A 15,000-nucleotide genomic window follows, 5' to 3' on the forward strand; every position below is an offset into this window, starting at 1 on the left:
ACCAAACCTGGCCAAAGCCCAGTGGCTGCTGCTGGAATGTAGAGGTGATCTTCTGCTGGCGGGGCAGAGTGGGCGTGGAGTGCAGGCTCAGCCGTCCGGGGCCGCAACGCCCGCGAGACTGGCACGATGACTCTAAGACTGAGAGAGAGAGAGAAAGAGAGAGAGAGAGAAAGAAAGAGAGAGAAGAGCGCGCGAGAGAGAGGGATAAGAGCGCGCGAGAGAGAGGGATAAGAGTGCGAAAGAAGACCAACAGAACAGAATGAGCAAGAGAAAGAAAGCAAGATAGAGAGAAAAAGGAGATGGAGCAAGAAAGGGAGAGTGAGAGAAAAAAGTGATCAAGAAAGAATGCATGAGCGAAGGAGAGACAGGAAAGGTAAAAGAGCAGAGGAGAGACAAAAAACAAGGTGACTAAGCGAGGGAAAAACAATGATCAAAAACACTAACAGGAGAAAACGAGGGGAAAAAAATGATGTGAACTGGTCACAGAACAACTGAACCCCCTGACAGCTTTAAAGAAATATACCATCATTTTGAATGTTTTCCGATTATTTCACACCGTTTCCAGTTTTTGAAGTACGGAATTTCAGACATTAAACCCCCACCTTGGACAGAGTCCGTGTTTGTTTGTTTGTTTTTTTTTTGTTTTTTAATCAAAAATGACAGAATATTGCTTTAACTGGCACCATGGAAAAAACATCACAATTGCTAAACAAATGTACACCTTTATTTTAGGAATAAGGTCTGTGTGGCACCTAAAATAGCATGGCTCAGTTTAAAAATGACACTTTTCAGCCCAAACAGCTCACCATAGCTGCCCAGGTCACAAACCATGAGAGCGTCAGTAGAGTTTGACGCACAAACAGTGTTTGTCTGACAGCATGCATGGCTGAATGTAAAGAACAGGAGAGCTCTGCTCTTGGAGGGGGATGCATTTCAGAAAGGGCAACCGGCACACAGATGGAGCTGAACGGAGAGAGACAGGGGACAAAGAGCTGGGGGATACGAGGGGAAGAGATGAGAAGTGAGGAGAACAAACCCAAAGGCTTTTCACTCAATGCTGGGATGCAGCGCACAAGACACAAGGGTCACAGTGCACGCAATACCCAAAGTCACCTGTGATAGCCTCTGTGGTAACTTCCTGCCTCTCCCCTATGACCTGCAAAGCAGACATTTGAGCTGTGACCAGATATGCAGTCTCACATGCACAGCAGCTGTACCTCACAGTAGAATACAGCATCACGTGAGAGCTTTCTGGGCAACTTCTTTAACCTGTGCGGCTGTACAACATATCTGAGGTAGCTTTGAACGAAATTTTGAAAAATATTGCTGAAGCATAGTTAAGTCATAAATAGTGATTAATAGTGTAGCATGTTTTTTTTTAATCACTGGAGTAATCTTGTGTGCACTCACCCTCTCTCATTAATACATGGGCTCTCTGACTGATGAGAGGTGAGGCAATTGTGTGTAGGGAAGGCAGCTGTATTGAAATGGTATTAGGGGGCAGGACAACTATGTTGTTTGTAGAGAACCACTGCTAGTAATACAGTTCTTGAGACTGAGCGTTTACAGGAAGGGAACCAATACTGAAGAATTCATGGGCAGGGTACCTACTAGTAAGTGTTTATGGGCCACATACTGTGCTACAGAGCATTTATGGGCAAGGAACCTGTGAAAGTGAGTGTTCACGGGGAAGGTATTTGTGCTACTGAATGTTTATGGAGAGGGTACCTGTGCTACTGAGTGTTTATGGGAAAGGCCCCTTTGCTATAGAGCATTTATGGGCAGGGTACCTGTGCAAGTGAGTGTTTATGGGGAAGGTATTTGTGCTACTGAATGTTTACGGGGAGGATGCCACCAGTGCTGGAGAGTGTTTATAGTTAAGGTACCTGGTGCTAATGAATTTAGTGGTAGGGTACTTCTGCCAGTGTCTGTTTATGGGGAGGGTACCTGTGAAGGTGCATTTAGGAGGAGAACATTTGTGCTTGTGTTTGTCCTGTGCTAAAGTTTTTGATAGTGAAGTATAAGGCACCATTGACTGCTTATGCATAAGGTACCCTGGTCATTGTGTTTAACGGTTAACCTGTGATGCTGAATTTCTGGGGAGGTTCCTTTGCACGGGGGATGAGTGTTTGTTGGGCAGGCCCCTGTTTAATTGTGCTGAGTGCTTTAGGGGAAGGTACCTGTGCTGGTGTGGTGCTGCTCTCCACTGGGTTGCTGGTGGAGGTGTTGCTGATAGTTGTTATTGGTGACCACTCTCAATGGCGGCACCACCATGGTCCTCACGGCCGGCTTGTTGAGCTCGGTTTGTGGCTGACTTCGCCGTACTCGGGCCTCCTGGTTCTGGTTGTTGTTCATGAACCGTCTCTCGGGGAAGGGGCTGTTGTGCCGCCCAAGAGATGTATCTGATGCTGGAGAACCATCAATGGTGTCGCAGCCGCTCTCGTGACCATCATCCTCAGACATGCTTCACATACAAAAGCAAAGCATGTCAGACTTTGTGTGTGAGCCTCTCATATAGGCTGAGATGCTCAGAAGAGTATGTGTGTTACCTGTTTGGTCTCTTGCAAGGTGAAGGACTGGACTGGGCTGAGGCTGAGGAGCTGGTGCTTAGGCTGCTATCTGGGCTGCTGAGAGAACACACACGCTCCATATTCAGAGACCCCTTACATGCCTCACACTCTGTACTGCCCTTGCACCTGCAAACACACAGTCACAATTAAATGTGAAGCAAAGTGCTAATAGGCACAAACAGGTTTTGTGCTAAAGTTCGATCATCAGACAAAAATATAGACCAAAAGAACATGAGTTTCTGCCAAACTGGATAACTGAATATAGTTTGAGTGCTTATAGCACAAAATAAGAAGGAATTATGGACCATCCCACTTAGAAACTAGAACACTGACCAGGCAGAGAGTCTAGCAGAGGTTGAGTTAAACCTGAGTATGCTGAGCTTGTTTGTTGCTGTACACCCCTCTGGTCTCATGTTTTGTGGTTAAACTCACGTGTTGAGTGAACACCTCTGTGTTGCCTCCTCCTCTCCATCCGTGTCGCTGCTTATGCTGATGACGCTGACAGCTGGGCTTGGTGATTCACCGATAACAATGGATTCCCGTTGCTGACGAGCTACTGCCAGCTGCTCGCCAGAGTGCTGTCCTGCCTTACAGCAGCTCACGTCCTCAGACTCCTCTGAATGCACAGGCTCCTGCTCCACCCGAGATACTGCCTCCCTGCCGCGAGGGGTAAGATCCACCTCCGGGTTCCGCAGCCTGTCTCGAGTCTTTGGTGAGAGACACACTGAGGGCTGTGTGTCTGTGTAGTGCGAAACATTCACACTCCTGGAAAACATACACGACCCTTTTCTCAGATCAACTATTTCATATTACATCATGGCCATCACAATGGTCAAGTTAGAAAATAGAGGTGTGAGAATTCAAATAAAGTAGTGAAAAGTCCATTTTAAAAATGGAATTTAATTTAATTTGTGTGTCTGAATGCATCTACGCTGGTTATCCTTCAGTGTTGTGGGGGCTGCTGGAGCTCATTCCAGCACTCACTGGACAGAAGGCAGGAAACACCCTGGACAGGTCCCAGAGTCCATCTCAAGGCAGATACACAGACATATACATTCACATTCACACCTAGGGGCAATTTAGCATCTCTGTTGGGCCTGACTGCATGTCTTTGGACTGTGGGAGGAAACCGGAGCACCAGGAAGAAACCCTCGCTGACACGAGGAGAACATGCAAACTCCATATAGTAAAATATGAACACAACCGTTAATAAATAAATAAATAAATAAAGCAGGATGCTGACCTGTTCTGACTAGGCTTGCTGCACTTGCTGGCTGCAGTCTGGGGCCACACTACATGAGCGATGCCTATGTTTATGGGCTGGTGCGCTGACACGGCCATCTGGTTGGCCATGAGGGGTTGGGGCATCATGGAACCGTAATGACTGCTGTGTGGGCGCACTTTCCTACAGAAGAACAAACACAAAGATAAACAGAGCAGGCCTTTAGAACCACAGGGGTTCTGCACAAAGTACGCCAAGTTTGTGTTTCAGTTCAGCTGATGCCTGCCTTATGATTACGGTTTTGCCAAATATTAAATTTACACAGTTTGGTGTGATGAGATGTTTAGTGTCTAAAGGTTTTATTTTTTTCTACAAAGACTAACATGATTAACATGTAATGGAAATTCACAACCAGATGTTAGAATCGTGCCAACTGTATACCTAAAGCATCACACACCATGTCCAGTTAAGTAAAGTTAAATATGCTTACATGTGTGGGCTGCATAGTTTCAGTAATTTGTCAATTTTTTGTATCAGGGATAAAGAAAAAAATAGTGTACATTTGAATTCTTGTCAAACCAGAAATGGTTCTAAGTGGGATCCAGTTTCAATTTTCTAGTTTCTACAGTTCAAGTGCAGTCCTTAAGAGCCACAGTAGTATATAGTTTGGTTTAACATAAGTTTAGGATATAGCCGAGTTGAACTAGGTAGGCAAACAGGAGAGAAACCACTTCATTGTGTAGTGCAGTTGGGCCACCCCTCCTCAGCAACCACTGCATCATGGCCTAATTAGTTTCCTGGGGGGAACCCTGCGGTGTTACATTTTACATTACAATGTCACAGGGCAGCTTTACAATAATCTTTACCGAGCGCCAGACCCCTACTGAGAAAGCCAAAAAGGTGGGCAATTGGGGGGACGGGGGCACTCACCGAGAGGAAAGCGATCGTCTGAGTGAGACAATAACGTCTAGCTCAACGCAGACAGGAGAAACAGATAAAGCAGATGCAGGAAAGTAGGACAGCCCTGCTGTAGAACACTATATCAGCTCTGCTATACACTGGTGGCTGAGCTGAAGCATCTTACCCCCAGTCCCCTCTCCTCTGAGGGCCAGCGACAGTGTCTGAAGGCAGGGTGGTTGGCGGAGGAGCCACTTGCTGCCACGCTGGGACCAGAATCTGTGGAGTTCTGTTGGACCAAGGCTGCTGCAAAAGCAAAGAACACAGGATCATGAGGAATCAGAAGAATGGATTTGAAAAAATGACTGGCCCTACCAAAAAGATTTATGAAAATGAAACATGTAAACGGTCAGCATATTCCAAAATGTAAAAGAATATACTGTAAAATATCTTTTTTTACATGAAAACACTCCTTCACATGCAAAACACTACACATTTGCCCTTTCCTGTTATTTCTGGTGTTTACATCCTACAGGAGGCTGATACTCCTATGTTAGGAGCTACTGGAGTTGCTGACACGGTGGACAGTGTGACAGGTGTTACAGAGGCTGCCATACCTGTGCTATGACTCCAGGTCGTAGGGGTAAGGGCTGGATGGCTGGGGCCTGCGTCACCAGCGGCAGAGTGTTCTCCATTCGGACAGAATAGCTGGGTTGGCTTGGATTCGACCCAATTCCTACAGAACGAGAATGCCTTTTAGATAGAGAAGCGCTGCTCACACCATGTTAACCACAACAAATGTGTTTATTTTCATGTGAAACATATTAGAGACGGGTACCTTGAATGGTTGGGGGGCAAAGGATGAGTGCTTGTTGAAAAGAATCAGTGCAGCCGAACTGAGCACTTCCTGTCTGAAGGGGAATACCAGGGTGTACCACAGGTGGAGCAGGTGGAGGCAGAGCCTAAACAGGTGGAAAAAGAGACACAGATTACAGTTAGGGGAGGTTAGATTACACTGGCAATAGGAGTCTCCAACCAATGACTCCACAGGCATACAGAAAAGCAGAACAGAAGTGACCACAGTCCAGGAGGCGAGTGTCATCACAATATTAATATCGAGGATTTATTTAAACACTTACATAAGCAAGTCATATTTTCTCACTCATTTTTTCATTTTTATTTATTTTTTTGAGTAATCCGACTAGGCAGTGAAACAAGCAACTAAACACAGACTGAAGGCTACACTCTAACCTATATTTGACTAAGCCATCACTACCTGCTATTGACAAATACAGAATTCATAATGTAGGCTGCATTAACCAAAAACTGCTTCAAGAATTTTTATAACTGCATCTTGGCACCCTGAATCAAAATCAAATCAAACCACAAAGTGCCCAGAGATTCAAACCTCTACTGTGAACCTCTGCAGAACACATGATCAGTATACATATTTGGACTGAGGAGTCTTAATCAGCAAAGCTTATACTACATAAAGTCCTCACGTGTATTTTACTTACACACGAAGAGGGTAAATAAATACCACAAATGGTTTGATGATTAGCTTGCTTCCTCTACTGAAGTTAATTTTTATGAAGTTGAGATGACGGAAAAGACCATTTGAAAATCCAAATAAGGAAGAACAACAAGAGCGACAATGAAAAATGCTTAATCTGTAAATGACTGCAGCATTATAAAGTCTCCTAAAGTCTTATGTGTTATTAACTTAAGTGACCCTTATTAGTCCCACAACAGGGAAATTTCACCTCTGCATTTAACCCATTTGTGCAGGGAGACACCACACACACTAGGGGGCAGTGAGCACACTTGCCCGGAGCGGTGGGCAGCCTTATCCACAGCACCCGGGGAGCAGTTGGGGGTTAGGCGTCTTGCTCAAGGACACCTCAGTCACGGACTGTCGGCGCTGGGGATCGAACCGGTGACCTTCCGGTCACAGGAAAGATTCCCTAACCTCCATCCCACGACTGCCCCAAAAAAGTTCTTTTAAGTACAGAAACTGCCCTTTTAATAAATCTATACTCCATTGTGTGCTGAAAGTGGCTGTGGACAGAGGTGCTACCTGCGAGTGCATGGGTGGTATTTTGTTGAAGGCCACGGTGATGTTGGGGGCGCTGGGAAGGGTGACGGGCTTCAGAAGTGGGGGCGGAGCCTTGTTACGGTTCACCGTGTCGTACGTGCTGCCCCTTGAGTGACACACGTCCATGATGTGGAAACATGACTGCACACTGTGGGAGAATGGACAACGTCTAAATTCAGCCAACAGGAATTTAAAAACTGGGTAACTTGATTTCCGCACCCGAACATTGTTTAGAAAATAAGCCTCATAAGAAATGTACTGACATTTGGCTACATTACTACGCTGTGTGTAGTTAAGCCACGCTATGGGCTTACTGAGACAAAGGCTTCGTACTCCCGAAATACCGTAACCCCTTGAACCCAAGCCTTGTTATTAACTTCATAATGATAGCTACTGAATAATTAATAGATGATGAAAGAAATCTGTAAGTTAAAGAGGTTTTCCGGCCTAAAATGATCATTTAACGTGCTATTAGTTGTGTTGCGTCATGCCTCAGACTCAACAGTTTGACGATTCACAATTTTGGGTCCTCTTTGTTTTCCTCCATCAATGTTCACTGACTACAATACCCAGCATACACTGCGCACAACATGTCATTAATCCACTGATATTTGCTCTCATTCATATACAGCTAATGAGGACTAAATGGCTTTCTTTTGCATTAACCAAATAGTTGGAAGGAGGTATTTCAAACAGCCTGCCCTTGTGTATCCTACCGAAGTGCTTGTAGTATTTCCAAAAGTTCAGCCCACCTTCAAGACACTTCATCTGAAAGGGGGTTTTATGGTTTTTGAATGGGAAAATCTCTCTTTCTGAACTACTACGGCGCCACCGTAGAAGGTGAGCAGGCAAGTTCACAACAAATGCAGTGATAGCTACAGGTTTCATTTCAGCCGGAGAGCCCCTTTAAGCAGTTCAAGTGGGTAGAGGATCCCCCCTCTGGAGGTTAGAGGGCAGTGTGCGTACTGGTTGCTATGGGGGAAGTCCAGTAAATGCTGCATAGTGACAAAAGGGTGGTTGAGTGCGTCTGAGGGGCTGATGCGCTGTTCGGCATCAATGAGCAACATTGTCTTCAGGAGATCCACAAACTCCCGCCTGTCCGCCTTATCAGCAAGCTGGTCACAGCCTTCCATATTCAGCACCAGGTTTACCTGGAAGACACAGCAAAATAACCGTTACTGACACTCCTTTTCCCATTAAAAGGAAGGTACTATCAAAAATCTCCTTTGAAGATAAATGACAGTTTTTTTTTACACTGGCTGCAAACAATCCACAGTGTAAATATAGATGGAAAGCAGCATGATCTTTGCCAAAGAGCTGACGTATGAAGAAATACATGCACTGAGATCAATGGCTTATGTCTTACGTGGCCAATGTCATTCAGGCAGCTGAAGATGTACTTCCTGGCCTCCTTCGATTTCATCCCAGTCTCCGCCTCATGCTCCTCAGTCGTCTGTGGAAACCCAATACAGGACCACAGGGTGAGCCGAAAATCATTACAGCAGCAATAAAGCTAAACTCAGCTACACTACAGTGCTGTTTCTGGCAGCAATGGAACAGAGTCCTGGACTAAGTTGTCCTGCTGTTGGTAATTCTTCACTGAAGGTCTTCGTAAAAGTCCAGGACTGGAAGGAGACTAGTAGTGGGGCAGTGGGGCCAAAAATATATGTGTATATCATCACTGTCCAAAGGAAATCTTTACAAGAGAAGGTGAAAATGTTTGTTACCTTTAATGTAAGTTAATGTGAAGAGGATTTTTGGAACATTTCTACTGGTCCAATCATGTTTTTGTGTTGCACCATTAATGGTAGAACAGAAATTTCGAATAAGAATAAGAATAAATTTTTGAATAATTGTCTCATACACCAACAATAACTACGTAGCACAGACACTGCCAGTATCTTCGAATATGTTTCAGAGAATTTAACACGAATTGATTCACTGGCCCTGAAAGTACCCTGAAACTTGCATGACACCTCTGCCAGAAAGCTGTAAAAAGGTGCTGGCACTTGCCTTCAGTCTCCAAGCTGCATACGCCGAGTCAGATTCCTTGCAGAAGAAGCGAGATGTTTTCGTTCCCACATTTAACAGCTTTTCTCCAGGCAGCCCTTGAGTCTGAGAAATGTAGCGGATCTGGAAAAGGAACACAGATAAAGATCAGCGGCTGCATTCAAACAAGCTGCCATGTATTGATTACTGAATAAGTCAAATGGATGTGTTGACACGTTTTGGGCTACACTCCTAATGCCTCATTTGCCTACCAGTTCAAGTCCCATTAAATGAGAACGACTGGTAAATATATCAATGTAAATCTAAACGATACGTATTACAAGTTGGCACTCAGTACCTGTTCCACTGTAAACGCAGCTCAAAACTACGCTGAGGAGAGAAGCTGCGTACACAAAAAATGTTCCAGATTCTGTTCTGTATCTATTGCCTCTGGTCTCTGATTGACATGACACAGCTAAAGAGATGTTTCGAGGTGCAGACATCACAATATCTGTATCACCAGTGTCAATAATTATTAGTATTTCAGTGCCAGTATCAGGATGATGTCTAATTTCACTCAAAATACTTTCTGAACAATGTGCAAAAAGCAGCTATGGTGTAGTTGAGTTCACCATGTCTATTGTACCTCTGTATTACAACAGAAGGTGACGCAAAGTCTCCATCTGTATTGCAGCAAGAGCTGATCTCCAGTTGGCGCTACTGGCTAGGGTGTGGGTGTGTGTGTGTGTGTGTGTGTGAGTGTGTGGTAAGAGTGCTGTGAGCCAGGATATCTATGATGTCCTCAGACAGGCATGCTGTTGTGACAAGTATATCTACATCATAAACCCAGAGCTTACCAAACATAACTGCAGATTTTCTCAGGGTGACAAAATGCTCTGCATCTGAGTACGTGTGTTTGTTTAAAGTCTGTCCAGATGAATGTCCAGAAGCAGCGTGCTACTTTTAGAGCATGACACACAATGCAGTGTTTCAAGGTTATAATTTCATGATCTATTCACTGAGCACAACAAAAAAAAATTGTAAAAATCTTATCGTGATAAATCCTGTTAGTACTGGACTAAGGAACAGGGAAAAGTCACAAGCGTCTGAAAGGAGAAGTCCACTGATTTTCCAAAATTTCTGCATAACAAAAGGGCTGTGGTGTAAACGAAGCCATTCTGAGTGACGTCATGTTTCTTTCTAGAGAATCGTTCGTTCTAATGTCGAAACTGTTCACAGCGCTGGTGACAGAAGTCAGAACCAGATGTCCGACTTTAATGCTTCCTCAGAAAATCATTATAAGAAACGGTTATTAATATACTACTTAATGGCTGAGACACTGTGCTGCGACAGTTTGGAGCAGAATATATCTTTAGATTCCCAAAGTAGACATATTTTTTCAGATTTCCTTACAATTTTACCATAAACATTATATATAAAAACTCAGAAGACTTGCAGGTTCACTGATGGTTTTGGATACTAAATAAAGTCGCTATATTTGTGTTGCAGATTTTGTAACTGCTGCAGTAAAAACAACCACTGTAAAGAAATCACAGTCGATAAATTACAACCACTGAATTATTCCCTGCTGAAAAGTCTTCTTAAATGCGTTTATATATATTTACATTTACAGCATTTAGCAGACGCTATATATATATATATATATATATATATATATATATATATATATATATATATATATATATATATATATATATATAAAAATGAAATGCAAGTTTTTTTTCAAAAATTTCCTTAACTTCTTTACTTCTTCTCCTAAAAACATTGTATTCTTGAAAAATATATATGTTCTTTAACATTAACCTCACAACATAGACTTAGGTTGTAGAAGCTGATAAGGAAAGTCCCTAAAACTGTAACTTCTAATAAGTTTTAAAAAATTATAGGACCAAGGAGGGTTTAACTTCTAGTAGGTCTACAGTCTGACAAATAACCCACAGCCCACATAAGAAAACAGACTAAGAAAGATTTTAAGAGAATCTCTGAGAACCTGAAGTCTTTTCAAGATCTGCATTGAGCACATTCCTATGAACGATGTGTGTCTTAACACCCTTTGCAAGTTTTTCAGAACTTCATCAGAAATATCCAAAAAAAAAAAAACGTATTTCCTTACAACATTATATAGAGTTTCTCTCAGGTTTCTTCCCGCACTACTTCTCAACTGCGCTGTTATTTGCAACACGATTCCTCAAAGCGTTTACCCTACACACTTCGCAGGCTGGAAATATTCATCAAGGGTCTTTCATCAAAGTTTAATACCCTGCACTAATCACTGTTACTGAGGAAAACTTTACTACAATACAAATTAAGATAACCATCATCAACCTGCTCAAATCTACAGGTTCAGAACAGCAGACACTCAAAAATCACAGAGTGGGCAGCCAGCAAACGTCAAAACGCCAGAATCACAAAGTGAATCTTGCTTCTAGCAAACATAAAAACTGCTGTGGAAAAACTCCAAACTGTCAAAGTGAGCGCGCCTGACGTCACATGGGGAAAAAGATGGCTGAAGTGACATACCACGATGTATTTTTTGCTGCATGCTTGTTTCCTTTGCTTCTTGGCCAAGCACTAACTGTTCCACAGGCACCGCAAAAACAACTTTGGCAGTGGAATCGAAATAAGAACCCCATAAAAGTCGGCACTCTTATTCACCCCTCAGCACTGCAAAACGCCACTGAAATGACTGCATTTCCATAAGGCTGCTGAAACTGCTTTCCACATGATGAGGCACAAATTCACTGCTTTTGTTCTCCATGTGCTGATCTGCTCGCTGACCCCCTCTGGCTGGACGTGCTCTTCTTGAGCACGCAGCTTATGGGGAGCTCAGCTCTCAGCAGGAGAAGCAGATCCAAAGGCTTTGTTGACTTGCCAAGTCAAGATGCTAGATGCTCCTAACATGACCACAGCAGATGACCACACTATTTACACACTTTACAGGGAGCTAGGAGAAAAAGCAGTGCACTACATCACTGAATGAGTCGTAAGTGTTAAAGGAATTCATTTAAAATCTTAAAAGTTGTCACAAGTGATCAATTAAACTTAATTAGCTGATTAACAAAGATTAAAATACTGTTTTCTCTGCGAACTGGCAGTAATTTTAGGTTAATTTGCTTGACAATCTATATTTTAAATCCTCCAAGTTATTTATTATTTACAGTAAGAAATACAGTCTGACAGCGTTTCTATGTTCGTTTTATATGAAGGCCTCATTTTTCTTTCTAAGCATTCAGGAATCTTTGAAAGCCAGATGTTTGTTTTCTGTCAAAAACATTTTCGTGTGTTTATTTAAAAACTGATTTCTCATTTCATGGTCAAAAATAATCGACACGCTACGTGCTTCCTAGCGTGACGGCGGTATAAAGACATACTGCAGCCTGTTTTCAAGTTTTGCCCATTCTGTTATAAGCAGAAAGAGCTGACCAGCTGTTCTGAAGAGCTTTGTTCCACTTTTTATTAAATACATCTACTTATATTCTATGCATATACTAATATGAACTAATACACAATATTTTGCACCGTGTTTCTTTTCTCCATAAACAAAGATTGTGTGTGAGACTGTGCCCCATGGCGTCTATGCTTGTTGATACATGCTGAAGAATTGATTGATTATTTTTACACCGTTTAGTGGACTGGTAAAATTAAAACGTGTTTACTCCGCACCCCAGCCTGCTCGGTGGTTAAGGGCAAGTTTTAACAAGGCCACAGATCATCACACCAAAGAAAGTATTACAAAAGCATCGTCTATGTGACGGATCGTCGTATCACACTACCGTGTTCACCGGGTAGCCAAGATCAGCTCAACTGAGAGTTCGGATTCACCCGTCATAATAACTGCTCTCATCGTATTCAGTGTTAATACAGCGCAAACAAACACCAAGCCAGACACCAGAAAGCATCATTCAGTACTGAGTTCTATTGAACACAGTGTTAAGTTATTAAACGTTAAATATTAATTATTTATTAAGTGATACTTTTTAAAAATTCTTTTTTAATCCCACAAACGGGGAAATTCCACCTCCGCATTTAACCCACCCGTGAAGTGAAACGCCACATACACACTAGTGAGCACACTTGCCCAGAGCGGTGGGCAGCCCAATCCACGGTGCCCGGGGAGCAGTTGGGGGTTAGGTGTCTTGCTCAAGGACACCTCAGTCATGGACTGTCGGCTCTGGGGATCGAACCGGCGACCTTCTGGTCACAGGGGCAGTTCCCTAACCTCCAGCCCACGACTGCCTCTTAACAGTCATTTCTTGCCAAGTTCTGTCGAGGCCGCATCACTTTGCAAATACAAGCCATAATCTGTGTTTATTATTACTATTATTTATTCATATTTCCACTTCACTCTCAATGTTTTGTAGCTCTTTCAGGCATTACGGGATCACCTATAACAACAAAATGTTAATCAATCACTCTGTACACATTTAAAATTTCTTCCTAAAAATCAGACGAAGCCTGGGAAGTTGTTGAAGATCAGCTTCATAATAAAATCAGCCACTCCGAAAACGAACATCCTTGGCTCAAACCAAAACCGAAGCTCAGAAAACCAGTGGATGAAAAACGAAAATAAAAAAAAAAGAGAAAAACTCAAAACAGCAGAACAGTCACTGAGGCGATGAATTCCATCATTTCTCAGTTATACTCTGTACCTCGGCTGCCGTTTGGAAATTTTTCTTCGTCATTTCAAAACTTCTGCCACAGGTGGCTTCGGCGTGCTATAAGGGACTTTCTCTGCTTCCACTGTTTCGCTGCGCTCCACATAAACAAAACGTCAGGTCTGTAAGTGGGACCAAACTTGTAAGGCAAACGTTTCTGGTTGTTTTACATCCTCCTGATATTTGGCATGAACAGACACTATAAACCACTTGTCTGACGTCCTATAAAAAGCTCCACGCTGTTTACCTGCTGCTACTGTTTCAATGTGTCTGTACTAAGCGGGATAATCTGTTTTTAGCCAAAATTTCCAACTGAAAGCATTATTTTTGATCATTATTGGGCGAAAAAAAACGTCACTCTCAATGTTGTATCGTTTCTCGGTAATTATGGAAATCATCTACAGCTCTGTTCATCATTCTGGAAAGATCTTACATTTCTTCAACTACAGCGTCCTACAAATTACAATGACACTTGTAGACACTTGACGTATAAGATACTTCTGTTATGACACTACATGTACCTGCACCGAAATTGGCTTTGTATTACTGAAAACGGTGATTTCAAACTTTTAAAAAGTAGTGAACTAAAACCAACAAGCCGCTTTTAATACACTGTTTATTTGGTTTGCGTTCGGCCACTCGACCTTTACAGTCAAAGCATGCTAGATGATTGGGTGCATTACAGCGGCTACTGGCGCAGGCCTCATCAATTCCCAGAAAGTCTGCGTCAGAGGGCCTCTTACAGTGAAAACACAAGCCACTACAAAGCTGTCTGTGGCTGAGACAGAGATGCTATTCTCATTCGCCATGCTAGGACGCCCCTTCTCATTTTACAAGTGCTGGGGCTCAACACTGCCGTGTTCAACAAGCAATGTTTGCAGCATCATAAAGCACTTAGTGATGTGATCGGGTTGCCACAACGCTGCACAAACACAGAGAGAAAGCAGTGAAGTGAGAACCTGCTGATAATGCAGCCTGGAAAGCGTGTATGTGTATGGTAGTGGGGGTGTGGTGGGGGTGGGGGGTTGGATTTGGCTTTCTGTTATAAATACATTCTGCTGTGTGGAGTGGAATCGGACCCAACTCTGGCACAGGGAGGCGGCCTGAAGCTTTACAGTCAGCAGACCGGGACCCTGTGACACCACATACAACCAGATCTGCTGCTGCTAACGCAGGGCTTTCCAGGGGTCTCCCAGCGATACACAGTTCAGCATCCTCCCTGATCCTACACACCACAAATCACAGAGAGCTTGTGAGTTTGGTGGGGGGGGGGATTTTCTGGATGGAAAACACTAAAATTTGCAACAGTACAGGAGAATACAGGATTTATTATTTGTGTATTTGTGTGTGTGTGTGTGCGCACACATGTATGTATGTATGTGTATATATATATATATATATATATATATATATATATATATATATATATATATACACACACACACACACACACACACACACACACACACACACACACATATATATATATATATATATATATACACACACACACACACACACACACACACACACACACACACACACACACAC

General features: G+C 43.0%; 1 protein-coding gene across 4 annotated transcripts in view; it reads right to left on the reverse strand.

Moving 5' to 3' along the window:
- Positions 1-15,000, reverse strand: part of hipk3a (homeodomain interacting protein kinase 3a) — a 48,851-nt gene that overhangs the window by 1,094 nt on the left and 32,757 nt on the right. For 2 of the 4 annotated variants that reach the window (XM_037540641.1, XM_037540642.1), the window contains exons 4-15: positions 8,798-8,917; positions 8,151-8,237; positions 7,751-7,935; positions 6,767-6,932; positions 5,528-5,651; positions 5,307-5,425; positions 4,877-4,995; positions 3,814-3,975; positions 3,003-3,335; positions 2,550-2,696; positions 2,181-2,464; positions 8-138 (exon numbers count right to left, since the gene is read on the reverse strand). In XM_037540641.1, the coding sequence (XP_037396538.1) occupies positions 8-138; positions 2,181-2,464; positions 2,550-2,696; positions 3,003-3,335; positions 3,814-3,975; positions 4,877-4,995; positions 5,307-5,425; positions 5,528-5,651; positions 6,767-6,932; positions 7,751-7,935; positions 8,151-8,237; positions 8,798-8,917 (1,977 nt within the window). The remainder of the gene's footprint in view (positions 1-7; positions 139-2,180; positions 2,465-2,549; positions 2,697-3,002; positions 3,336-3,813; positions 3,976-4,876; positions 4,996-5,306; positions 5,426-5,527; positions 5,652-6,766; positions 6,933-7,750; positions 7,936-8,150; positions 8,238-8,797; positions 8,918-15,000) is intronic. The other 2 variants (XM_037540644.1, XM_037540643.1) reach the window with 2 other exon arrangements.

This window comes from Pygocentrus nattereri, chromosome 8, assembly GCF_015220715.1.
Source record: "Pygocentrus nattereri isolate fPygNat1 chromosome 8, fPygNat1.pri, whole genome shotgun sequence".
In the NCBI taxonomy this organism is placed as follows: Eukaryota; Metazoa; Chordata; class Actinopteri; order Characiformes; family Serrasalmidae; genus Pygocentrus; species Pygocentrus nattereri.